The sequence below is a fragment of the Candoia aspera genome, chromosome 14 (genome assembly GCF_035149785.1).
Source record: "Candoia aspera isolate rCanAsp1 chromosome 14, rCanAsp1.hap2, whole genome shotgun sequence".
Classification (NCBI taxonomy): domain Eukaryota; kingdom Metazoa; phylum Chordata; class Lepidosauria; order Squamata; family Boidae; genus Candoia; species Candoia aspera.
The window spans coordinates 273,727-298,064 of record NC_086166.1 but is presented as its reverse complement, the minus strand read 5'-3'; the positions used below and the strand labels follow the sequence as shown (position 1 = coordinate 298,064).

Genomic DNA, 24,338 nt, shown 5'->3' with positions numbered 1-24,338 from the left:
GGTGGGCTGCTGTGGTGTGTCTACCCAGAGCCCTGGGTTAATTCAGTTCACCTTGCCTGGCAGGTTGTGTGAGCGTAATGCACATGGGCGTTCATGCAAGCCAGAAAGACTCACTTTAGTGTGTTGTGGGATCCCAGCTGGAGGGTGCCTCTGCCTTGAGGGGGGAGGGAGGGGTGGCGATGGAACCAGTCCATGCCGGTTGTGGCCAAGCGGACTAGCAGCTGCCCCCAGAGGCATACACCACAGCTGACTCCATCCAGAGTGGACCACCTGAGCTGGGACTGCCAGGCTGGGAGCCCATGAAGAATAAGCACAGGGTAGGGAGTGATCCTTCAGCAATGGGGGAACGGGAAGCTGGCCCAGGGGCACATCAAGACACACAACCACCAGCTGGGCGAGCGTAGCCAGGCTTCTACAGCCCCTCCCCAGATTGGTCAGCCTTGGGCAGTGCTTGGATGCCACTCTGCAGAAGCACTCCAGGGCCTGATTTGCCCAGCACAATGTGGCTGATGGGGCTTGTCTTGACCCACTCCTTTGACCCACCAACTGTGCTTGTTTGGGTAAATCGTAGTGAAATGGGCCTAGTGCCAGCCCTAGTCAAGGCAGAGGGAAGCCCTTGGTCCGTGCCCAGCCTTGTGACTTCCAGCTGTGTGGGACTACAACTCCCAGCCGCCCTCCTTGGCACTGTCAGAAAGCTGGCATCCCTGTGGGCACCTGGCCTGACTCTGCAGGCACCCTGCTGCTCCTCCACCAGTGTTGGGGGTTTCCTGCCGGGCACCTGCAAACAGGCAGGCCCTCAAGCAGCTGCTTGGGAGCAGGGCAGCAAGTGGTCCTGGCCGGGAGAGGGCCGGGCTCCTTCGCCTCGCCTCGCCTCGAGGGACTGACGGCCCTTGGTAGGGCAGGGAGGGGGTGGCGAGGAGGGTGCTCAGCCCCCCTCCCCACCACCTGGCCGCGCTCCCCACCAGGTTCAGGGGCCTTCCAGTTTGGACGCCATTCCCCGGCCCCGGGCCCCACGTCAAGGGGGGCGCCCGAAGCTAGGCTTGCCATCGCTCCCAGGAGGCTCCAGGCTGCCGAGCCCGCAGCGCCCAAGTGGGAGGAGGTGCCCGGTTCCCGGGCCGCCCGCTGCAAGCGCGGCGCCAGGCGCGGCCCGGAGCACGCTTCCAAGAGCCGCCGGCCAGCACGTGCGCCGGGGCCGGGCCGTCCGTCCGCCTGCCCGTCCTCCGGCGCGCTCTGCCGCGCGGCTCCGCTCCGCTGACGGCCGCATCCCTCCGTGGCGCGCGGGCGGGCGGGGGCCGAAGCAAATAGTCCTTTGTTTACATGGGCCGGTGGCTGGCGGAGGCGGAGGCGGCGCCGGCGGGAGGGCGGGAGGGAGCGCTGCGCTCGCCCCAGCTGTTTCCCGCCTTGAGCAGACACGCGCAGGGCCAGAGCCGGAGACGCACCGCGGGACCGGCGGACGCGCGCCCGGCCGCCCGCCCTCGCGCTCGCCCCCGCCCTCCCGCCCGCCGCCGCCGCCGCCGCCGCCGCCGCTGCTGCTCCAGCGCCGGCCCCGATCCCGGCCGGGCATGGAGTACTTCGTGGTCCCCGCGCAGAAGGTGCCCTCGCTGCAGCACTTCAGGAAATCCGAGAAGGAGGTCATCGGCGGGCTGTGCAGGTGAGCGCGGGCGCGGGGGAACGGAGGGCCGCCGGGGAGCGCGGCGCGGGAGGCAGGCAGGGATGGCGGCGGCGCGGCGGCGAGGGAGCACGTGGGTCTGTTTGCAGTAGCGCGGCCGGGCAGCCCAGGCTCCGGCCCTTGGCCCGGCTGGCCCCGGAGCGACCGGGAGGCGCGGCGGGCGGGGCGGCGGGGCGGGCCCCGGGCCGCCTTCGCCCCCCCGCCCGCGCGCCCCGGCGGGCCTCTCCCAACCCGCCGCGTGTTTACTGGCAGCGCGGCGGCCGGGCCTGGCCGTGACTGTGCAGCCTCCGAAGGGGCGGGCCTTGCCGCCGCGGGCTGCCGGGACATGTAGTGCCGGGCTCGGCAGGCCACGCCGCCGCCGCCGCGCACAAAGGCTGTCGCCCGCCGCCTGCCCGGGCCCCGCCGCTCCGCCGCACGTGCCGGCCGGGGCGCTGTTCTTTGTGCTGGAGCCGGCGGGCGCCCGCGGGAGGAGCGGCCCGGGCCGCTCGGGTGGCCTCCGGGCGAGCGCGGCCCTCCAGGCGTGCCCGCCCCTGCCAGCTGGGCTGGGAAGCCTCCCCCACGTGGGAACTCCGCTTGCCTCGGGCCCTGCGGCGGTGCTGGGCCGAGCCGGGGCCCTTTTCGAACCGGACCGGAAGGTGGTGCCGGCCATGGCCTTCCCGTGGACCGGCTACTCTCCCGCTTCTGCTCTGTGATATGTGGGGTCCGGCCCCATCATCCCCAGCCGGTGTGCGAGGTGGTCCTTTCCTCTGAGGTCCCCATGATGCCCGCTGGCTTTGGGCACCAGTTTTGGTGCCACGGATGGGCAAAGGGAAGCCGTTCAGTAGAACAATAAAGTTCCCCGGGGCCCTGGTGGTATTTTGCCCCCCCAAGCATGTTCACATGCATGCCAACAGGGCTGTTTTGTGGGACATCTCAAACCACAAAGTGGCCACGCACACCTTACCTTTGCCCATTGATCTGTCAGGCAAACCCAGAAACCCTCTCCTTGCCCTTGTGATTGTGCATAAAGTTTGCAGAGAATTCTGCCCCCTCTGGGCTCCCTCTGGGAAAGAGTACAGTGGTGTGCAAGTTCAATTTTATTTTTGCTGCTACTGATGTAAAGCACACTGGCAAAGTGCGCAAAGGCATTTTAGTTCAATAGCTGGGTCAAGCGCGTCAGTGACTTGAAACGGACTGAAGATGGTTAAGCAGCAGTTTCCTCAGGTTCTTCTAAAGCCGTAGGGTGACCACAGACTGGCGAGACACACACAGTCCGCACTGTTCTCTCAGCGGGCGCTGTTGGCCCCGGCCACTGGGTTATTTCACGGCGTGAGCTGCCCTTTTGCCCACGGCCCCAGGCAGTAAACCGGGCCGCGTAAAACCCCCATGAAGGCGGACCTGCTCTGTGGGCCTCCCTGAGCAGCAGCTGCCCTCCTTCCCCGGACTGCAGGGCATCTCTGAAACCCCAGCTGCCTTGGGAGCCACCCCCCACCCCGGGTGGGGTCTCCCTTGGCATCGCAGACCAGCATGCCGTGGGGCGCTGGGGAGAGCGTGCCAGGGAAGTGGGCTTCAGACAATGACTCTGGGCCGGGATGAGCAAACGGTTCATACGGAGATCCCGTTGGGAAGGGAAGTGGTGGGCGGTGGCCAAGGGAGGCTATAGGGCTGACGGCTTGGCTGGCTCTTGCCAGAGCAGGGCTCCAAATGGGGTGGTGGGGCCAGGCCCTGGCCGGGCCCCATTCCCAGCCTGTGCCTGTCTGCTCCAGCCTGGCCAACATCCCGCTGACTCCGGAAACGCAGAGGGACCAGGAGCGGCGGATACGCAGGGAGATTGCCAACAGCAATGAGCGGCGGCGCATGCAGAGCATCAATGCGGGGTTCCAGTCCCTGAAGACCCTCATCCCCCACACCGATGGGGAGAAGCTCAGCAAAGTAAGGAGCTGCGGAGGGAGCCCACGGCGCTCACCCTCCCTGCCGGTTTGGGGCTGTTGGCAAAGCTGCAGCCGTGGAGTCTGCACGTGACCGGGGCGTCTCTGCCAGGCCAAGCATGGGGGCCATCGTGAAGGTGGGGGGAGATCCACTCGCCAGGGACTTTGTGCAGCTCCTTTGTCCCAGATTCTGTGGCAGATCCTGGGGGGCCAAAGGCCGGGGGGGCTTTGTGTTTAGGGGAAAAAGAGGGGAGGCCAGATCCAGGAGCCTCCACAGGTTGAATGCTGCAGCTGGAAGGGGGATCCAGGCAGGAGCTGTGGCTCCCCGAGTGGGCTGCTTCCCAGGGGATGATAAGGTGCCAGTCAGCGGCTGCAAGCTGTCGCAACGTGAGCAGCCTGTGGACCAGAGGGAGAAATTGGGTTTGCCCCGCGGAAGCTGGTTGACCAGGGAAGAACAGGACTGACTGAGGAGCTGGGCAGGCAGGAGCAGCCTTGTCTTCCTTGGGGGTGCCAGGCCTGCACTCCCCCCACCCCCAGCAGACTGCCTGCATCGGCCTGCCCCCTCTGGAGCTCTCTGCCCCTTTCCTCCTCGGCCAGGCAGCAATCCTTCAGCAGACGGCGGAGTACATTTTTTCTCTGGAGCAGGAGAAGACGCGGCTGCTGCAGCAGAATGCACAGCTCAAGCGGTTCATCCAGGTAGGTGCCAGGATGACCTGCGCTGGGGGGCGCGCATTCTCTCCCTGCTTCGGCCCGGTCCACTGCCCCTTGCCCCCCACTTCCCTGCATCTGCCACCCCCACCCAACCTGAGGCTCCTTGCAGGAATTCAGCGGCTCCTCCCCAAAGCGGCGGAGGGCAGAGGACAAGGACGAAGGGATCGGGTCCCCGGACATCTGGGAGGACGAGAAGGCTGAGGACCTGCGCCGGGAGATGATTGAGCTCCGGCAGCAACTGGACAAGGAGCGCTCAGTCCGGATGATGCTGGAGGAGCAGGTGTGCCCTCCTTCTACGAGGCCCAGGGAGTGTCTGGGTGTGGCTTGGGGGGCGCTTTCTGGGCAGTCTTCTCCCTCCATCAGCCCATGAACGAAAGCCCAAGGGGAGCGGGCCCGGGAGGCAGGGGAGCAGCCACAGGCCCCTTGCACGGACGCAGTATCTCTTGCCCATTTGGGGGGTTTGAGCCCGTGACCAGGTCTTTCTCTGGCTGGCTGGCAGGTGCGCTCTTTGGAGGCCCACTTGTACCCGGAGAAGCTGAAGGTGATTGCCCAACAGGTGCAGCTCCAGCAGCAGGAACAGGTGAGGCCACAGCACCCACAGGTGTCTGAGCAGCAGAGCTTTGGCCAGGTGAGCCCGCAGCCTCGGTCGGCCTGCCTTCCAGCCCTTGCGAAGAGGGTTGTGCCCTCTCCAGGCTGGGGATGACTTGGAGGTGCAGCACTGGCCCCGAGGTCCCTAGCAGATGCATGGGGGTAAGGAGTGCTCAGCTGTCCAGCAGGGAAGCCCATATTGCTGTGGAAAACAGAGTTGGGGAGCCCGGCTGAGAGCCAGGACGGCTGTGCCCAAAAGCAGGCCTTGTCCAAGAGCTGGAGGGAGCTGCTGTGCCCACCTTGTTGCTTCAGAAAGGTCCAGAACGTGGGCCACAGATTGTTCGCACTCCTAGGGTTTCTGTGGCCTTGGAATGGGAGGAGGCTTCATGCTCGGCTCTCCAGGTGTGGCTCGGGGGTTCTGGGGCCGGGTATTGAGGAGAGAAGCCAGAAAGAGGGGGATCCGAGGCCCAAATGGACATTGCAGGGCCTGGGCTGTTCGACAGCCTTCCAGCCGCTGCCTCCTCACATCTCTGGCTTGGGCCCAGGGTGGCCTTCCCCTGCAGTCTCAGCCAGGCGTAAGAGCCCCGCTGCCCCACGCCATTGGAGTGGCGTGACAGGCTCCTTCTCTCCTGCTCACCAGCTCCTGCCTGCGCACGGTCCCCCGGCGCCCACCCAGCACCCGACTGTCATCGTGCCTGCACCGCCTCTGCCTTCCCACCATGTCACCGTGGTAACCATGGGCCCGTCCTCGGTGATTAACACTATCTCGACATCCAGGCAGAACCTGGACACAATCGTTCAGGTGAGAGCTGGGTGCGGCAGCGGGAATCTCCTCTGGCTCCTGGGTGAGGGGAGGGGCCGGCTCTGGCCTCCCTCAGAAAGGCTGGCAAGTGGGCCCTCTCCATGAGCATGCACAGCCACCGGCCTGGCAGATGTCCCCTCGGTGCCCTGTGAGAGTAGCGGCCGGCCAGGCGGCTCCAGGGATAAAAAGCAATCTGGGAAGCCCAGAGCCACCAGCGCTGCCAGCCTCACATGAGGGCATGTTGTTATGCAGCCCGAGCTCTGTCTCTTGGCAAGGACTGTCCCCTTGGCTTCAGTCCCTGTACTGGTCTGGCTGGCTGCAGAAGGACGCTCGAAGCCCGAGAGAGGGGCTGCCAGGGAAGAAATTCTGTTTGAAGCTGGTCTCTGTCCTCCTTGGCAGCCCGGTGCTGGGGCCTCGCCCGTCACATCCAGAATCTGCAGCCAGGGAATGAATGCCTCATTTGGGCCAGTTGCAGCGCACTGAGCGTTTTGTCCCGCAATGGGTCTCTGCCAAGCCGGGTAGGAAGAAAGGCCCGGCCGTGCCCGCCAGCTGCCCGTCCTCTCGGCGTGGCGCCCTTTGTGGGGCTAAGAAGCGTCCACCGAGAAGGCCCTTGGCTTTGCCCAAGCAGTGGGCAGCTGATCCTGGAGCGGGAAGGGCCTGGCAGAAGCCACGGGTGGTTCCTGGGGTAGAGATCCAGCAGGCGCTTAATCTGCCCTCTTCTGCAGGCAATTCAGCACATCGAGGGGACTCAGGAAAAGCAGCTGCTGGAGTCGGAGGAGGAACAGCGCCGGCGTGCGGTCATTGTGACCCCCGCCCGGGCTGGCCCGGACCCATCCAACTCGGACACGGCCTCCGACCCGGAGGCAGAGGACAGCGATTCCGTGGGGCACAGCAAGGCCAAGATGCCCTGACCCTGCCTGGCAGCGGGAGGGCGAGCAGGGTGGGGGCAAGGGGACTTCAGGAAATTTGCTGAGATTTTTACAAAACACCACAACATTTGGGTCTCTTTTATGACCTTTCCATACTGTATGTGGGACAAGCGCCGGGACAGGAACGAGCTAGAAGTCAGGCTCTTTGGCTCACAGCGGGTGGGGTGCGGGCAGCCAGGCTCCTCCAGGGCTTGCCCCACGTGGGGCGCGGCTTGGAGCAGCGCTCGCTCCCCAACTCGAAGGATGAATTTTCTCCGGCCCTAACCCTCTGCTGCGAGTCCTTCGGCGTAGCCTCGCCCTCTTCTGGAGGCCCAGCCTTGGGGCATGAGGGGCCTGGCTGGGGCCCTCTGAGAGCTCCAGAGAGGGGGCCAGGTGGTGGCGGTGCGCCTGGGGGCTGTCTCTGCCTCGCAGGCCCTCCTTGCAAACCCCTTGGGGCAGGGAGACGGGGGGGGTCTCTCTTCTCAGGGCTGGTTCAGGTTGGGGGCTTTTTTGCGACCCGGGAGGGACACCTGCCCAGCCTTGCCCCAGGGCCGCTCCTCTGCGGTGATTTTGTTCTCTGAAGCACTTAAGTCCGTTTGTGGGTGGGCCGGATCTGCGAAGGGCGGTCCTGCTCCATGACGGTTGCTGCCAGGTTCTGCGCCTCCCAGTCCCCTGCCAATTCGGACAGAGGCCTTGGCCAGGGTTGTTTCAGGCCGGTTGGTTTCGGTAGGTTCCCCCCAGCCACAGCTGTTCCTTTGTTCTTTCATATTTTTTATATCGTTTTTTTGTTCTTTTTTTTTTTTTACAAGTTTCAGGTCTTTGTGTTCATTGAGATGCTATTATATTTTGTTAAGAAAGTGGGAAAAATGAGGCTTGTGCCTTTGTAAAGAAACAAAATAAAGTTTGTACCTTGTTTTTTATATGGCCTGTTTGGGTTATTAGTCGTTTGCAACGGTTGGGGAGGGGAGCCAGAAATGAGGGGGGGGGATTGCAGGGACTTCAGCCCGTGTGCCAGAAGAGGAATAAGGTCCGTTATCAGCACTGCGGACCGTCGCAAAGATTGCTGTCCCCAGGCCAGGAAATGCGGGGGGGGGAGGGCGGGGGGCACGGGCAGGACAGCTTCCACGCGGCCGGTCTCCGGATGTGCCGCTCGGGCGCCCTCGTGCTCCGCTTGCTTGCAGTTCCTGCGGTGACCAGCAGAGGGAGCCTATCTTACGCTTCCCCTCCTCTTGGGGGACCAAACGGGGACGGCGGTGGCGGGGCCGGTTTTGCGCCCCTGGCCTGAAACGTTACATCGCGATCGCGTGACCCGGTGCAGGGCCCGCTTGGATCCACGTGCCTCGAGAGAGCAGTGCCCCTCCCTGTCCCCCTTCGATAGCTGCTGTGGGGGAGCCCTTGTGCTTCCCAGTGGAAAGCGAGGTCTCCGCTAACCCCCTTCCCACTTTCCCTCGCGCAGTTAGTCCCAGGAGCGTCGCCGGGTCGTGCGTGGGGGGTAGCTGATCACAGAGGCGGGGCATAAATTCTTCCACCGGCAAAAAGCAGAACCACGGAAGCTGCATACTTCGCGGGGGACCCTTCGGTCTTTGTAGCAGGCAGAGGAAGTAGCTCGTTGTCCCCCCTCCCAGCCCAAAGGTCCTGCCTTTTCTTTTCCCCAACTCTGGGACCCAAGCCTGTCTGCAGCTTTTGGGTGCAGGCGTTGCTAGCGCCCAGGCACAGCTGGATGGCATTCTGATGTCTGTGGGCACACATCACCGTGTTCTCTTTTGTGGCAAACTCTTGTCCTTCGTCTGTCTGGCATCTTCCAGGTTGCTGTTCCTCGCCCCAAAGGCTACCAGCTTCACCCCTCCCTTTTGATGCCATGTACATTTTGCAGGCTGTGGGGGCTTCCCAACTCCCCCTGTTGCCATACAGCCAGGCCACCTGAGAATGCTGTGTCAAGTGCCAAGGCAGGAGGGTTAGCGGTTTGCTGCTGCTGCTGCTGCTGCTGCTGCTGCTGAGGCACTGGGCAATGAGAGCTGGCCCCTGCCCCTTCCCCCCTCCACCCGTCTGCCCGTCCTCTGGGACCTTGGCTGTGGGCTCAGCCCTGGGCAGCTGCTGTACTGCCCCTCCTCCTCCCCCCTTCCCCCCCCTCTTGGCAGCTGCCTCTTGGTGGGGGGGACAACTGACCGACCGACTGACCGACTGACTGACTGACGTTGGGCTGAAGTGGCCAGGCGGGGAGGGACCTCCAGCAGTCCAGCACCAGCACAGCACCATTGCCTGCAGGGGCCCTCCAGCCAAGCAGCCACCTGCTTGCTCCAGAGCCTGTCCCAGTATAAATAGCGCAGAGGAAGGGGAGAGGGCTCCTGGCAACCACCATGACCGGACTGGGGCTGTTCTGCTTCTACATGGCACCACTCCTGCTCCTTGGGACAGCAGGTAGGGTCCCTGGCTGGAGGTCCCAGAGCCCACAGGGGGGACATCTTCCACTTGCCAGGCTGGTGGCAGGCAACATGGGTGGAGGGGGGTCTGCCTTGGGGCGCACGTGGAGGGCTGCTGTGGGGCTGTGGGGAAACGGAGAAAGGGCAGCTGGGTCAGGAGGTCCCTTGGTGCCCTGCCAGGGTGCCCTGCCGCTCTCTCCTCTGCAGCTCGGGGACCTGCTTCTCCGGTGCCACCTGCATCTTAAGGGGCAGCGGCCACCCTTCCCTGCCTGGGTTTTCCGCTGCCTCTTCAGGGCCTGCTGGCAGTGCAATGTGGCGTCTGCTGGCCTTCCCCTTGGGTGCCCTTGAGTTAATTTGGTTCTGCTGGCTGGCTGGGCACTGCCTCCCAGCTGCCTCCCAAGCTAAGTATGGAAACAGGCATGTAACTGGACCCCCGAAGCCTCTCAGAGTCCCTCATGCCTTCCACGTTGCCCTGTCGGCTCAGCTGCTGCCTTCTCGCACTGTCACAGGCACTCTGGATGGGCACCTCCTTTTAAGGCCATCTTTTATCATTCCCCAGACAAAAGGGAGGTGGGCCAGCAGGGCCAGGGGCTCCTCTCTTCCCCCCACCCTTCCCTTCCCTTCCCTTCCCTTCCCTTCCAGCAGCAGGACTTTTCTGGATGCAGGACACCCCTGGGTCCTGGCCCCCCTTCCCAGTCCCATGATGGACCACCCAGAAGGGAAAAGACAGGTGGAGCCTGTCCTGCCACTGGACGTGGGGCACATGGTAGCCAAGGGCAAGTTGTATCTGGACTGCATGCCCCCTCCTGCTCCCCAGAATGGTCTCCGGAACGTCCATGCGCTGCCTTTCCCATATGAACCACGGAGGACTGGCATGGGGGGGCGCATTCTGTGACCTGGAAAATTATTTCTTGGATGCACTGAGCAGCTGGTTACCAGGGTTAGCAGTGTCCTTCTTATCCTGGTACTGAAAAGAGGGTCTGGGTCAATGCCATGGCCAGGCACACTCTGGGCCAGGCACACCCAGGGCAGGAAAGCATTGCGTCTCTGAGCTTGCTGCTGGGGGGAGGCTAAAAGGTTACCGGACTTAGCCAGTAGTTTGCTCCCCGCCTCACTTTTGTTCAGAAGCTACAGGCGGTGTACAGCGCACTCCCATTCCCCGTGCTGCACTGACCTACTTTTTTGGTGGTGCTTCTTTCCTTGGCAGCACTCACCAGCTGTGTGTTTCCTCTGGTTGGCGTCTGCTGGGGGCGGCAGGGAGCCCTTGGGTGCTCAGTCAGGTTCTCTTTGGAGGTAGAGCAGACCTCCGGCTGGCTGCAAAGCCGGAAGCTCCCACTGGAGCTCGGTGCCAGGCCTGCTCCCTGGGGAGAGTCTCCTTGTTCCACCGGGCCCCTGGCCAGGGGCTCAGCAAAAGGGACACGGGACAGGTTCCTAGAAGGAACTCCAAAGGTGTGGAAAGCCACTGAGCAGCCAGGTGTGTGCACCATGGTGGAGTGGAGATGAGCTCGCCTTGGTTGGCCAAGGGGTTCTCGCTTCCCTCAGAAATAAACTGGGGGGCTTCGCTTGCCACTTCCTATTGCCCGTCCATTTCTTGGTGCACGAGATAAGGCACAGGGGTAGGTGGGGAGATGGGCCTCTTCCTCTCCTTAGGCAAAGGCCAGAAAAGCAGGAGCATCTTCCCTTTTCTCCAGAGCTCCGACAGAAAATTCAAACCACGTTCCTCTGCCCTTTGCCACAACAATTAAGCTGTTCTGAATCTGGCCACCAGAGGGCAAACTTTAGATTGGTTCAGGGCCAACCAAGTGGGCGAATCTCCAACTTGGGTGCCTTTGGCACATCTCCCCACAGGCGAACCCTGCTACTCTGAGAGGAGAAACCAACCGAGACTGGTAGGCGTGGTGGCCGGGGTGCTCCTTTGGGGTCCCTGATGTGCCAGTGGGTCCCAGGCAAGATCACAGTGGCCCAAGGGCCCCAGGCCAGATGCCAACCCGAGCACCCTCCCCCATGTGTGCAGGTTGGTTGCGAGGGCTCAGCTGCAGGGATGATCCCCTGGGGGCAATGGCTCTGCTCAGGGCAAAGGCCAAGAGGACTGCCCTCAGAGTAAGACCCATCCTGGTAGCTGCCTCTCCCCTTGGGACCCTGGGGTTGGGCTGCTTGGCCGTAGCCCAGTATGTCCACTGAGTTCTTCGTCTCCTGCTCTCATTCTGCCTGGTATTTCCCTGTTCTTCCGAATCAGGCCCATGACCTGCTTGGGCCGTCACCCCTCATCTCGAGCGCCTGCTCAAAGCTAAGCCTGGAAGCCCCTCAAGCCTTTTGGATAGCAAAGCGTCCCTGAGGACCAGCAGGGGAGGCAGCCTGGATTGGCAAAGCTTCCTCTGGTGCCCTTGGCTTTGTATTTGGAGAGTCTGCTGTTCTCACCCCGCCGCGCCTTCCCAAGACTGCTTGGCCTGTTGAAATGGCAAGCACAAAGGGCCGGGACCCTGTCGCGGCCAGGAGGAAGATGCGTCGAGAGCGCCAGGTTGGGGAGCCGGGGGCAGGCACTGAACCCCCAGACGCCCTCTACCTGTGGGAGTGCCCCTCTGCTCCCTCTGGCCCCAAGGGGCTGGAAGCCACGTCCCCATAGCATGGTACTGCCAGAAAGCAGATATGGGCAGGGGTGCTCCGTATGCAGAGAGACCCGGGTGAGGCTGAGAGAAGAGCCAGAGATGGTGCCCCATGCAGGCCCGCAACTAGGGTCTGTGTCACCTGGGGCAAACATGGATTCCGCACCCATTTTGGCGCCCCCCCAGTGCTCATTTTGGTGCCCCACCAGCATGGCACCCAGTGCACATGCCCCGGTCACCACCCCCCCCAGTTGAGGCCCTGGCCCCATGCCATGCCCAATGGTTGTGTCAGGTGAGGCCTGCATGCAAGGGGCCAGCTGGGAGGGCTGCTAGGACACTCTGCAGCCCCCTTCCTCCGGCCTCTCTAGGGACTCCTGGGGCAGATCTATCTCCCCCCACCTGTGACACTCAGGGAGTGACTCCCTGCTCATCTCAGGGATGGGAGCCCCACCCAGCCCACAGCAGGAAGCCTTCTGCCCCTCCCAGCAAACCCACCCCTGGCCCCCCTAGCCCCTACGCAACGCCCAGGAGAGAGCGGGGTGGGCCAGGCTGCTCCTCGCCTCTTCTTCTCCCTCCCCTTCCACTCCTCAGATTCAGTCTTTGTGGGCTCCTTGCAGCCTGCCATGCCTGCAAATTTGTGTTTGTGGCTGGCAGGGCAGGGTGGGGGAGGTGAATAAGGGAGAGGGGGTTTCTTGGCTTGGGCTTCCAGTTGCGACTTCCCCTGCCCCCCCACCCATGGCTGGTGATATTTTTAGCACAGTGAGGAAGGCTGCTGGTGCCAAGCTCAACACCTTCGGCCCTTCTGCTGCAAAGCAGTCATCCCTGACCATCTGCAGATCAGCACAATGTGGTGCTCAATATAGTCACAGGCCTCCAGCTTGGAGGAAGCAAGGGAGGGGTTGCTTGCATAAGCCCTGCAGGGCCAGCCTGCCCCCCCCACCCTTCCGATCCCCTCCTGTAGGGCTTTGGGTTTCGCATCGGTGACCCAACAGCCTGGGTTTTGGCACAAGGGGGGCAGAGCAGGGCAGAGCTGGGTCCTGCTCAAGGGAAACCCTCTCTGCAGTTTGCGCTCAAGGGGGCTGATCTGTGAAGAGAAGTACTCAGACCCTCTGAGTAGAAGCAGCAGTCCAAGGCCCCAAGTGCCCCTGTCCTCTCAGGCCTTGGCATCCAGTCTGGTGATCCTGAGAAGGAGGCAAACTGGGTGATGAGGCCCCCAGCCAGCAGGAGGAAGAGGGGGGATGTGAGGGGGGCCTCCCTGGGGCCACTGGGGGCTCCCTCCCTGAGGTGCCTTTTGTCAATCCAGGCATTTCTCTTCAAGGGGGCGAAGCTATTTGAGGCCAGCCCCCACCTTCACACAGACGCCCCTTTTCCTCCCAGGAGCAGAGGCAGCATCCCGGACTGGAGCCTTTTCCTCCCACGAAGCCCCGAGCACAGGGAAGGGGCCCTGCCTCGCCTTGCCCAGCTGGGTGCCAGTTGGGTTTGACCCCTCCAGGCTTTCAAGGGCACGTCCATGTAGTCTGGCTGTGGTGCCCTTCCTCTCTGGGTTCTCATGCACAAAAAGTGGCTGGCAACGGGCTTCCTCCCAGGTAGGACCTTCTCTGTGTGGGTGTCAGGTGGGGGTGGGGAGAGACATGATGCCTCTGAGCTGCAACTGTTTCTTCTGGAACCACCACAGAGTCCCAGGATGGTTTTACTCAGCCTCTGGAGGCAAGGAGCAAGGGGCAGTTGTAAGCCTGTGGAGAGTGCGGGTGAGCAACCAGCCAAGTCCCCTTTCAGCTGGCAGGCCTGGCCCAGAGCCCACGAAACAGCAGCAACATCTGGGCTACCCCCTCAGCCAGTTGGCATGCCCTTTGGAGATCCCCTTTTGGAGTCCTCTCGGCATCTTGCTCTTGCAGATCCTGCCACATCTGCCTTCCCGGTTAGGAAGCAGCCTTTTGCTTCCCTGGAGAAGGTTTTTAGGACAAATTCCTGAAATGGGGGTCACTTCTGCAGTGTCGGTGAGGGATGCCATAATCAGGAGGGACGTTTTCAAGAAGGCCCTGGCACTTCCAGACCGAGGAGAAACACCCTGGTAATGCCCCTGGAGGAGGGGGAAGTAATTCCATCTCCAGAGCTGCCTTCCCTGTTCACGTGGCAGCTTGGCAGAGATCAAGACAGCTGCAGTTTCAGCCTGTGCCAGCCCTGCTAGTTTATTCAGACAGTTTGGGCTTCTTAACCGCAGTTCTGCATGCCACCGGCCTGGACAAGCAAAGCTCCCTTAATAGCCAGCAGTTCCCCTCTTTATGCTTCTCTGCTGCTCAGTAGAAGGTAAAGCAGGAAGGCTGCCGGTGGTCGGGGTGGGGAAAGGTGGCTGTGTATTTCCCAGCCAGACTCCGTGGAATCTCGACCAGGCTGACACCTCCAAGAAGCCTCTTGATGCGGCTCCCTTGGCCCGTCTTCCTTGGTGGGCGGGAAGGGGCAGCAGCCGCGGTGACCGGGAGGCTTGCGAAGGGCAAGCCATGTTATCCAGGGTGGATTCCCCCTCTCCCCAGCCCACCCCTGGCAGGACAGGCCAAGCAAGCTAGATTCTAAGCCTGCTGGTCAGGTTAGGCCCGGAAGTGGATTAGGAGCGCCTCAAACCTGCCTTTCCAGCGTCCTTTGAGTAGGAGAGTCCAGTTCTGTGTTTCATGCAGAAGCACGTTTGCAATCTGAGGCCCAGATGAAACTGACTGATCGTGTTCTGACTATCTAGAACTGCAAGTGTCTGCCCTGGAGGGCGCAGAAGACTCGGCCAACTTTGCTGAGGGTGGCTTGTTGCCTGGAGACCCGAGTCTAGTGAAGAAGCAGAGGCTGCTCTATGGAGACGTTGCTGGGACAGGAATCCCGCTCCATTTCTCAGGCAATCAGGAGAAGGCTTCCTCAGATCTGGGGGGAAAGCCTCAGGATGATGGCTCCACCAGTGCAGGTCCGGAGGTGAACAGCGCAGAAAGGGGCAACCTGGACGAAAACGGAGCGTATGTGACTGAGCCAGGGGAGGCCCTTGGCCGAGGGCAGGGGATGGATGTTCAAGAAGAAGGTGGGCCCAGCTTGGGAGAGCTGGAGCGGTCTTCTGCAGTTAGTGTGGAGGGATCACAAGCCGAAGAGGAGGTTCCACAGAAGACGGGGGTCCCTTCTGAGGAAGGTGTCCAAGGTGTTCTCCCAGGAGGAAGCCAAGATGTCCCTCAGGATCTTCTCCACTCTTTTGAGGCCCTGCAGGATGATAACCTCACAGAGCCCCCTGACCTGGAAGGCAGCCCTGGGGAAGGACACTTAAGCAACACTTCACCCAGAGGGAATCCGTGGGGGACCTCCAGTGCTGTTCCGCAGGATGCGTATGAATCAGGAGAGCCAAAGGAGGCAGGAAGTACCCATCCAAGACAGGAAGGAGCAGTGAGGGACGTGGCAGGGGGTCCAGATGACTCTGCTGAAGGGAAAGGAAGAGTTGTAGTGGCCAAAGGGGGAGCTGCCACTCAACTTTCCACGGAAGGAGTGGGGTTTAAGGAAGGGGAACCAGATGGCAATGGGGCAGGAAAAGCAGAAGTGGCAATGACAGCTGAAGAGGAGGCTCCTCAAGCAGAGAAAAAGGAACCTAAAGGTGGTATCTGCCCAGAAGAGGAGGCAGAGACGGGCAGGAGGGCAAGGTAGAGGGTGCTGGCCTAGGGGAAGTGGGGAGTGAGGTGGAGTGCAAGGAAGATGACTTTCTGGGGTCTGCTTCTGAAGTGGGGGGCCCTGGAAGGTGGCCTGCATGAAGTGGAAGCAGAAAGGGCCCTCTATCAAGGAGGACCCCCTCAGCCCAGGGCTAGCCATGGAGAGAGGAACTGGAGTTGCCACCCAGCCAGGCACAGCTGCCCCCAGCAGAGGGAGCTGTGGGTCAGCCCACCTGCAGACCAAACTTTGCCAGGAAAGTAGTTCTGTTGGTTGTCCCCATTTACCTATGCCAGCTGCCTTCCTCCTTGAAATCCTGGCACAAAAGGTGGGGGGATCAGGCTATTGGGAGGGACCATTCAGGAAGAAACATAGTTGGCAGATTTAATGGAAATTCAAGCTAAATCTGGCTTCTGTTGGGAGAGGGAGTCCCATTGGTCAACGCAGGATCACTTCTCTCGCCTGTTCTGAGGAGGCCGCGGGTCCCGTTTCTGTCTGCCTCCGATTTCCGGAAGGGGAAGGGGAGAGGAAAAAGCCAGTCTCGGCGGCTCTGTTATGCCAGGCGGTCACCCCTCTTTCTAGGTGCAAAAGCCTTCCCAGCGTCTCCTGCTGCCCTGCCCTGCCCGGGCAGTACCAGAGCGCCGGCGGCTGCCATGGCAGGGAGCATCCACGGGCTGAGGGAGGCGCATCGGGGGGCTTGTCTGGACTCCCACGGCAGCTCCTGGGGCGCAAGGCCCACCTCGGCCCTGCCCCAGCACCGTTCCCTTTGGCCGGATTTGGCGCCGCTTCAGCTTCAGGGTGGCCAAGGCTGGAAGGTCTCGCTCGGGCCAGGCTTCCTGGGTGCCCTGTGGCATTCACTCCCACAAGCCCACATGGCCACGGGTCTGGGCAGGTGGCTGTCCACCAGGATGTCATGGGAGTGGATTCTGTCTGGGAAGAAGTCGGACCGCACGACCCCCACGGTCCCTTCCATTCCGATTCTATGGTTCTGTTTTCTCGCATCTGCTGGATTCAAAGTCCATGATGTCTTTGCCTGTCTTGGCTCTAGTTAAACCAAGAGTATCTCCAACTCCTTTAGATCCTGGACCCAGGGCCGCAACTGGGGGGGGGAACCAGGGCATGTGCCCCGGGCGCTGCGCTGGTGGGGAGCCAAAATGAGTGCTGGGGGGGCGCCAAAATTGGCATGGAATCCATGTTTGTCCCGGGTGACACAGACTCTAGTTGCGGCCCTGTCTGGACCAGAGATGACTGACCAATTTAGTCTTTCTGAGCAACAGGGTGCCAACCCTGGCTGGCAAGGCCAGGCAAAGGAGCTGCATTTAGGCAAGAATTCCATGATTTGTTGCTGTTTTTTATCATAACAAAAAGCAACAAAAGGGCACAACGCTCTCCATGCAGGCAGTTGCAAAAAACCAACTGTGCTCCTAACTTAGATCCAAAAAAGATTTAATTTAGAGCCACCTTGCCTAAAGTTAGGCTGTACAGTCCTCCTTGACCCCGGAGAAGACCAGCCAGCTGAGCCACTTCTGTTGATCTCTGACCTATAAAGTTCCTCCCAGTGGATTCTGTTGGGACCATGTGGTCCCTTGTTGCCCAGAGGAGGGGGCCATTGGTTTTGTCCACCTGGAGGGTTTGGCCAAACTGGAACGCAAGGCAGCCTGTCTCTAGCACAGAGCTGTCGGGGTGGTGGGGGGGCGTTCTTTGGAATGAAGTACTTAGTGCTGTGCAGATGCCGTGCCAGCGGTTATTGCTGGGGAGGTGGCGGGAGGGGAGAAGGACCATCTTTGTGTTCCGTCTGCGTGTGCAGCTGATGCCAGAGTGTCACCAGATCGTGCCCAGTGGCTATTTAAGTGGCTGGGAAAAGCCTGTCTATGGAGAAGCTGCCCTGGGAGATGTGCTTACTTTTCACAGGGAGTGTTCCAGGCTGGGCCCCACTCAGGCTCAGTGGCTTGAAAAGGCCTGGGAGCCAGGCTGGCCAAGGATGCAAGTAGGTCCGTTAACCAGAGAGGTCCTTCAGGAGGGGCGGCTGGTAGACATGGGCGTCCCTGCCTGGACCAACTCACAAAAATGGGCCAACGGTGCCCACCAGCCCCCATACCAGCTGGGCCTTGGAGGCTCAGGACCACCAGTCTTACCATTAGAGTTAGGGTTAAAGGAGGGCTTCTAAAACGCCTGCATTCTGCCTGTATTTCCCATTCTACCTGGGAAAGCCACAGAAAGCCTTCCTTTTCATCTTGCGAGAGAGAGCAAGGTGCCCTTGCCTGTCATCCAAAGTCAAAGGTGGGAGTTTGAGCTTTGCTCCCTCGCTGGGCCTGAAGCCCCAGCCCACGTGGCACCAGTTCTGTGGAAAGGAAGGTACTTTTTTTGCACACAAGAAAAATCTCTGTGTACACCAGCTGTGAACGAATGCAGTCTTGAAAGTATCTCTATTTCCTGTTGCAAGTTGGGCCTGACTGTGGGCTGAGATACCCTCTTTGCTCTTTCAGCAGAAGAGGTGGAGAACGCCAGGCGGGATCGTGCCCACATTGAGAGCACCCTGAAGTTGAAGGAAGAGAAACCTGCAGACGACTACTCAGGTAGCAGTAGGACTGCACACCTGGCAAGGGAAAAGTCCCACAGAAGCCACCACAGAAAACCTTTGGATGACACACACACACATTTGAGTCAGTTGCAACTGTTTGTTCCCAGGACGTTGTTTGACTGTTTACATTACCTTCAGCCTGCTATCCACCAGCCTGAGATCCCACAGGATAAGTGAGGGTGCCACATAAACTTTCAACATGCACACACGCACCCAGGCCCCATTTCTCCAGCCTGCCTGCCCTAGCCCTCTGTCCACTAATAATTTCCCTTGCAAGGGAAGCCATGCTGAGCATCGCCTTCAGGTAGAAGGGGTCAAAAATTTTGCCCCCAGGGGACAGGTCTCCCAGTCCCACGCGGTGCAGCCGTGCTAGTCCCCCCTACCTACAAAACAGCTGTACAATGCTGGCCTCCAGCTTGCAGAGTGGAAAAGGCCAAAGCGGCTGCGGAAGGGGTTGGGTGCAAGTGCTGCCCAGCTGCTTGGCTGGTCCGTCCAAGGATGCTGCTGAGGCAGTGGGCTGGTCTGAATTTTCTCTTCTTCTTCCCGGCCCCCCCTCTTGCAGCCATCCTGCAGCGACTGAGAAAAATTTACCACTCTTCCATCAAGCCCTTGGAGCAGTCTTACAAATACAATGAGCTTCGGCAGCATGAAATCACGGGTAAGGCAGATGGGCCGCCAGGCCTGGCTGCTGTTGCGTTGCCTGTGAGGGTCTTGCTTCCGGGGGGTGGGGTTGGAGATGGGTGGGGGGGCCAATTCAGTGAAGGAGGCCCTGCCCCAGACAGCTGGGGGCTTGCACAGCTGCTGCAGCAAGGGGGGGCTTTAGAAAAGATGGGAGGCCCCCGGGATCAGAATTAGAGATGTACGGGGGGTGGGGGGTTGCTACAAAATAGTATACCCTTGTTTCCCCTACAAGGCTCTAGGCCTTTCCACCTCTCCCCTGTGGCTAATCCCACTCTGACGCCATTGAGGTACCCACTGAGTAAGTGGGAAGGAGCCCACCCTGTGGCGTTTCCCCCTTCAGAATGGTTATTTGTGTTTTCACAAACCTTGAGGTTTTCCTTAACTTGTTGATGCCTTCCCACAACCAGGAGGTGCCCAGGCCAGCCAAGTCGGACGCAGGGGGGCTTCTGCCACGTCAGAGTCAGGGTCATCTTCCAAAGCTGATGCCCTCTGGCATTTGGGCATGGCACCACTTGGGCAGGCTTGCCAGCACTTCTTGGGGTGATGGTCTTGGCTAGCTCCCCAGGGCTGGTGGCCAGCACAACATAAAGCTGTGTGCAACTGCTTTTGGCCTCCCCACTCCTCCCACCCCACTGGGCCCCATTGCAAGGGTTGCAGCTCAAGGGGGGTGCGCTTGGACCACTTGCAGTGCCTCCCACTTTTTATTCTGCCCAAGGAGCAGGATTTTCAGGTTAATTATGTGACTTTTTGCTGCATGAACACTTGGTACTAACGAAGGGATGCTCTGTGGTTCCAGTTACCTTTGCTGGGGAGAAGCCAGGTCCCTTCTAGGCTTACTGTCCTTCCTGGAAGAGATATGCATGGCTGTTAGCCAAAGAGGTCTTTCTCTGCTCAGAACTAACGCTTCCATCCCTCCCGCCCTTCCCTACTCACGTTCCTTTTTCTCTTCTTCGACCCTCCTCTCCTGCCCCACAGCTTACCCTGGACGCACCTTGGGCTCTTCAGCCACAGGTGGGTATGGCTACCTCTCACATGCCTGTCCGTGAAAGTCCTTCCCCGGATCCAGGAAACTGCATTGCCCCACTCCCCTTCCAACGCTCGGCCGTGCCCCTGGTTCTGGCAGAAGGGAATGGCGTTCCACCCTCACATCCCCTTGGCTGCCCAGACTGCCTGGCTCCACCGCCCTCAGCAGGCAGGGAGGGAAAGACAGGGACACCCCCCCCCCTTTCTGAGGGCTGCAGCAGTGGGAAGGCCGGCAAAGAGATCACTGATGGTGCTGCTGCCAAGGCCTCCCCCAAGGCTCCCGCAGGGACCCTGGCTTGCCTGAGGCTGCTGGGGGGTGCTCCAGCCTCAAGCCCCCTTCCTGGGCAAGCGGGAAGCCGTCCTCTTCCCTGACATCTGCAAGAGGGTTCTGGAACAGGGTCTGGAATGAGTGCTAGGCAGACAGAGCTTCCTTTCTGAAATGTGGCAGAGAAAATACAAATGAATTTACGGCTCCATCAGTAAATAGTGGCCTGAGGCAATCTGATGGTTGCCCCCCCAAACCTCTGGCCAGCCTCCCCCTTCTTGAGCGTCTGCTGTGTGTCCAGCCCAGCTTGAAGAAGTGGGGGGGAGGGGCTGCTGTTGCAACATCTGGCAGAAGGGGGCCCCGCCAGGATGCTTCCTGGAGAGAGGAAAGTTGGTAGCTGGGTCTCCATTCATGTTGCAGCCACTGCCCACCATGCCGTGTCTTCCTCGCCTTCCATCAGTATGGGTCATGTGGGGCCTTCGCCCCGGCCTGGAACAATTACCCCAAGGAAGGAAAGCATGGTTGGTGGGCTGGGTGGCTGGTGAGTGAAGAGATGTGCCCTGGGAGGCCCAGGCAAACGAGGTACAGCTGACCTTCAGGGCAGGCCTGAAAGGGCTGCTCCGGCCCTGTTCCAAACTGCCATGCGGCTCTTCCCTTCCTTCTGCAGATGGCGAGATTACCTCCAAGCCAATGGTGCTGTTCCTGGGACCCTGGAGCGTTGGCAAATCCACCATGATTAACTACCTGCTGGGGCTGGATGACACTCCCTATCAGCTCTACACAGGTGGCCTGATGCTCTGCTGATCCCGGGGGGGATAGGGGAAGCGCCTCCAGCAGACCAGGGCAGGCCTCCAGCTAGGCGGTAACCACATCTCTGGAGCCCATCCTGGAAGGAAGTGCATGCTGGGCTGGGCAGGGCTGGCAGAGCCCGATGGAGTGTAGGCAACAATAGGAAGCCCCCCTGCCCCCCACAGAGGGTTGCCAGGACCCAGAAAGGATTCAGATTTTCTGGCTTCCCCGCATGGAGCCAATTAGTCGCAGCAGGACTGACCTCCCTCCCTACCCCCCCTACCCCCCCCAGTCCAGAGCTTCTTGTCCCTCTGTCCCAATTCAGTCCAGCAGTTTTCTGCCATTAGGTCCCTCCATTTGCAGACTGAATTTACTAGCCAGAATGCTTGGTTTCCACACAACTCAGTTGGGGTGTTGGCCAAATTCAGGCCAGCCTCAGAAATTGTGGCAGAGGAACCAAAGTAGGTCCTGCCCAACACCTCTTCCCCCCCACTCACCCACCCCCAGCTATCCTGTTAGGCCACCACCAGCCTAGATTTGCAAACCAGAGAATCATGCTGGGTTCATGCGAAGCCAGCAGCAGATGAAGTATGTTATGATGGTTAGCTCTGAAGCTGAGAATAGCCTGGAAAGCAAAACATGCAACAGGCCCGACACAGCGGGAGAGTTCTAGAAGGCCAACTGAGGGTCTTTGAGTCATAAACCTGGTGCTTTTTGAAAGAATGGGGGCTTTTTTGGAATGTTAATTTGCAAGGCAACTGCCTCAAAAGGACACTGGGGTTCAATTCAGTTACGGTCATAGACCAGCACAAGCAGAGTGCTCAGGGCCCTGGGGTCTCAGCTCATTGCCTCTTGCTTTACTTTTTCCACGGCAGGGGCTGAACCCACCACCTCGGAGTTCACTGTCATAACGCACGGCCCTAAACTCAAGACCATCGAAGGCATTGTAATGGCTGCCGACAGCACCCGTTCGTTCTCTCCCCTTGAGAAGTTTGGGCAGAACTTTCTGGAGAAGCTGATAGGAATAGAGGTCCCTCATAAACTTTTGGAGAGGGTTACCTTTGTGGACACTCCCGGGATCATTGAGAACCGGAAACAGCAGGAGCGAGGTGGAGTTCTGTTTCTTTACTCTCCGGAAGATCTTGGGAGGAGGGATTTATTCTGACTTGCATTTCAGCTACCCAACTTAAAAAGTCATCACCCTGTTATCTTCTACATTAAGCCATCTCAATCCATCTTTGAAAAAATGATTAAAAGTTCCCTCAGGGTAAGACTGAAGCGGTTTCGTTATACAAATTGGTTATGTCCCAATCATTCTAAGAGGCTGCCTCAGTCATTTGTATACATATTTGGCATTGCTTAAAACTAACTGAAATGAAAAAAGCTCAAGAAGAGGATGCAAATCTGTAATAGAAAAAACACATAAAGCAAAACATTCAGAGATTTTGGAACAGTTGCTTTATTTACAGAGAGAGACAGAGAGCACATAATGGGGGAAATGCAGGTTTACTGCCAGGATTGGGCTGGGAGGCTTGGGCCAAAATAATTTAGAAGGCAGGAAATAGAAGTAACATAAACCTCCAGCATGATGCTCTTCATGACTCCTGGCCCTAAACAACTGTCAGTGTTGTGATCCTGAGCATCCTGGCATTCAAAGCTTTTGTATGACTGGCTACCATAAAATAAAATAAAGTTTCCAACACTTAAGAATTGTAGCCATTGCCTGTAATACATGGATCTGTGAGACTTCACAGTTTGGCTAATCCACCTGCTATACTTTTTCTCTTCTAAATGCTCCTCCTTGCACCCAGCATTGCTCATAGGCAGTGCCCTTCACTGGTCCATTGCCATGATGTGGAGCTACAGCTGAGAGGCTCCCACCATGCTTCGGAGAGCAGAGCCCCTAGTTTCAAAGATCATTGTCTTCTCTCCCATCTTCTCTCCCAGGCTATCCATTCAATGATGTCTGCCAATGGTTCATCGATCGAGCTGATCTCATCTTTGTGGTGTTTGACCCAACCAAACTGGACGTCGGGCTGGAGCTGGAGATGCTCTTCCGCCAGCTGAAGGGGCGGGAGTCCCAGATAAGGATCATTCTGAACAAGGCCGACAGCCTGGCTACCCAGGAGCTCATGCGTGTGTATGGTGCCTTGTTCTGGAGCCTGGCCCCACTGATCAATGTTACCGAGCCCCCCCGGGTTTATGTCAGCTCCTTTTGGCCACTGGAGTACCAGGCTGACACCCACCAAGATCTCTTCTTAAAGGAGGAGATCTCCCTTCTGGAAGACCTTAACCAGGTGATTGAGAATAGGCTGGAAAACAAGATTGCCTTCATCCGCCAACACGCCATCCGGGTCCGTATCCACGCTCTCTTGGTGGATCGCTACTTGCAAACCTACAAGGACAAAATGACTTTCTTCAGCGACGGAGAGCTAGTATTCAAGGACATTGTGGAGGACCCAGACAAGTTCTATATCTTTAAATCGATCCTGGCTAAGACCAATGTCAGCAAGTTCGACCTCCCCAATCGCGAGGCTTACAAGGACTTCTTTGGGATCAACCCGATCAACAGCTTCAAGCTGCTTGCACAGCAGTGCTCCTACATGGGAGGCTGCTTCCTGGAGAAGATCGAGAGGGCCATCACGCACGAGCTGCCAGGTCTCTTAGGGAGCATCGGCCTGGGGAAGAAGCCCAGCGTGCTCTCCTGTGACACAACTGGCTGTAGCGAAACTCCAAAGAACCGCTATAAGAAACATTAACGGGCTGCCCGCGTGACCCTCTTGTGTCCTGGTTGATGAATGAGCTTATGTCTTATCTGTCCAAGAAGCCGAGGTCTGCTAGCCCTTCTGAGTGCCACGCTGACCACAGCTAATGTATAGAGGGGGCAGTTGGTGTCATACATGGCAAGGAAGCTGGATGGGCCTAGGAAGGAGAACAAAACATTGTGAATACCTGTTACAATTTAATCTTTGTTACTTAAAAAAGAGGCAATGTACCAAGGAGAGGGCAAACTTTCAGAGGCTTTGCGGCAAGAAGTAAGGAACGAAGTGTTGAGAGGAGGCCAAAAGGGCCTTTGACCACCAGGGGAGACCAAACATGCCCCCCCTCACCAGCTGTGCCTCGTTCTTGTAACATCTGACTGCTTTACGTGGAATTGAGGGCCCTTGGATCCTCACCTGCATCCAGCATATGGGGGTGAGCCGGACTCGTGGGAGCCGTGACCGAACCAAACACACAAAGCAATGGAGCAGCTGGCCAAGGATGTGTTACGAGAATTGGCAAAGGGAAGCCCTCAGCTTGCCCTGGTTGCCACCGCCACCACCTCCTCTCTCCCACTGTGTGTCAGCTTCCCCACCCTCTCCTCAGCAGTGGTTTCCCATCTTGCTGTGCCTTTTCTGGGGTATTTGGAGAGCTCTCCACACAAGTGCTCTCCTCTTGGCAAGGTTTCTGCAGGAAGAAGTGCTTTTATTGCCAGTTCCCCAAAGTGAACGGGGCACATTCCCTGAGGAAGCAGGATGCCCTCTCCTCCACTGCCTGCTTCAGATCCTTGATTTTTTATATTTCCCCCAGCCTTCTGTTCACAGGCTTGCTCGATTCCCCACATCTCCCCTTCTGCTTTTCCTCTTGCACCTCAGTGTTTTGCAAATCACATGGAATAAAACTGGAAAGGTTTCTGCAACATGTCCTCTCAGTGATTTGCCTGGTCTGGAGCATGTGTTGAACTTATT

The 24,338-nt window shown here is 59.3% G+C and overlaps 2 protein-coding genes across 11 annotated transcripts; both read left to right on the top strand.

The window, feature by feature from the left end:
- Positions 1-1,506: 1,506 nt before the first annotated feature.
- TFAP4 (transcription factor AP-4) lies at positions 1,507-7,505 on the top strand. The gene is made up of 7 exons (XM_063314882.1): positions 1,507-1,651; positions 3,415-3,580; positions 4,174-4,272; positions 4,397-4,567; positions 4,787-4,867; positions 5,516-5,677; positions 6,403-7,505. The coding sequence occupies exons 1-7, from the start codon at positions 1,563-1,565 to the stop codon at positions 6,586-6,588; spliced, it is 954 nt and encodes a 317-aa protein (XP_063170952.1). The 5' UTR covers positions 1,507-1,562; the 3' UTR covers positions 6,589-7,505.
- A 1,305-nt stretch (positions 7,506-8,810) lies between these two features.
- Positions 8,811-23,626, top strand: SRL (sarcalumenin). 10 transcript variants are annotated; one of them, XM_063314761.1, is made up of 8 exons: positions 8,811-9,003; positions 14,340-15,221; positions 17,761-17,847; positions 18,415-18,510; positions 19,509-19,544; positions 20,489-20,605; positions 21,486-21,719; positions 22,558-23,626. In XM_063314761.1, exons 1-8 carry the CDS (start codon positions 8,943-8,945, stop codon positions 23,367-23,369), a joined length of 2,325 nt encoding a protein of 774 aa, XP_063170831.1. In that variant the 5' UTR covers positions 8,811-8,942; the 3' UTR covers positions 23,370-23,626. The 10 variants fall into 10 exon arrangements, with proteins under 10 accessions (XP_063170831.1, XP_063170830.1, XP_063170829.1 ...); XM_063314760.1 differs by having other exon boundaries at positions 17,761-17,850; XM_063314759.1 differs by having other exon boundaries at positions 17,758-17,847.
- The last annotated feature ends 712 nt before the right edge of the window (positions 23,627-24,338 follow it).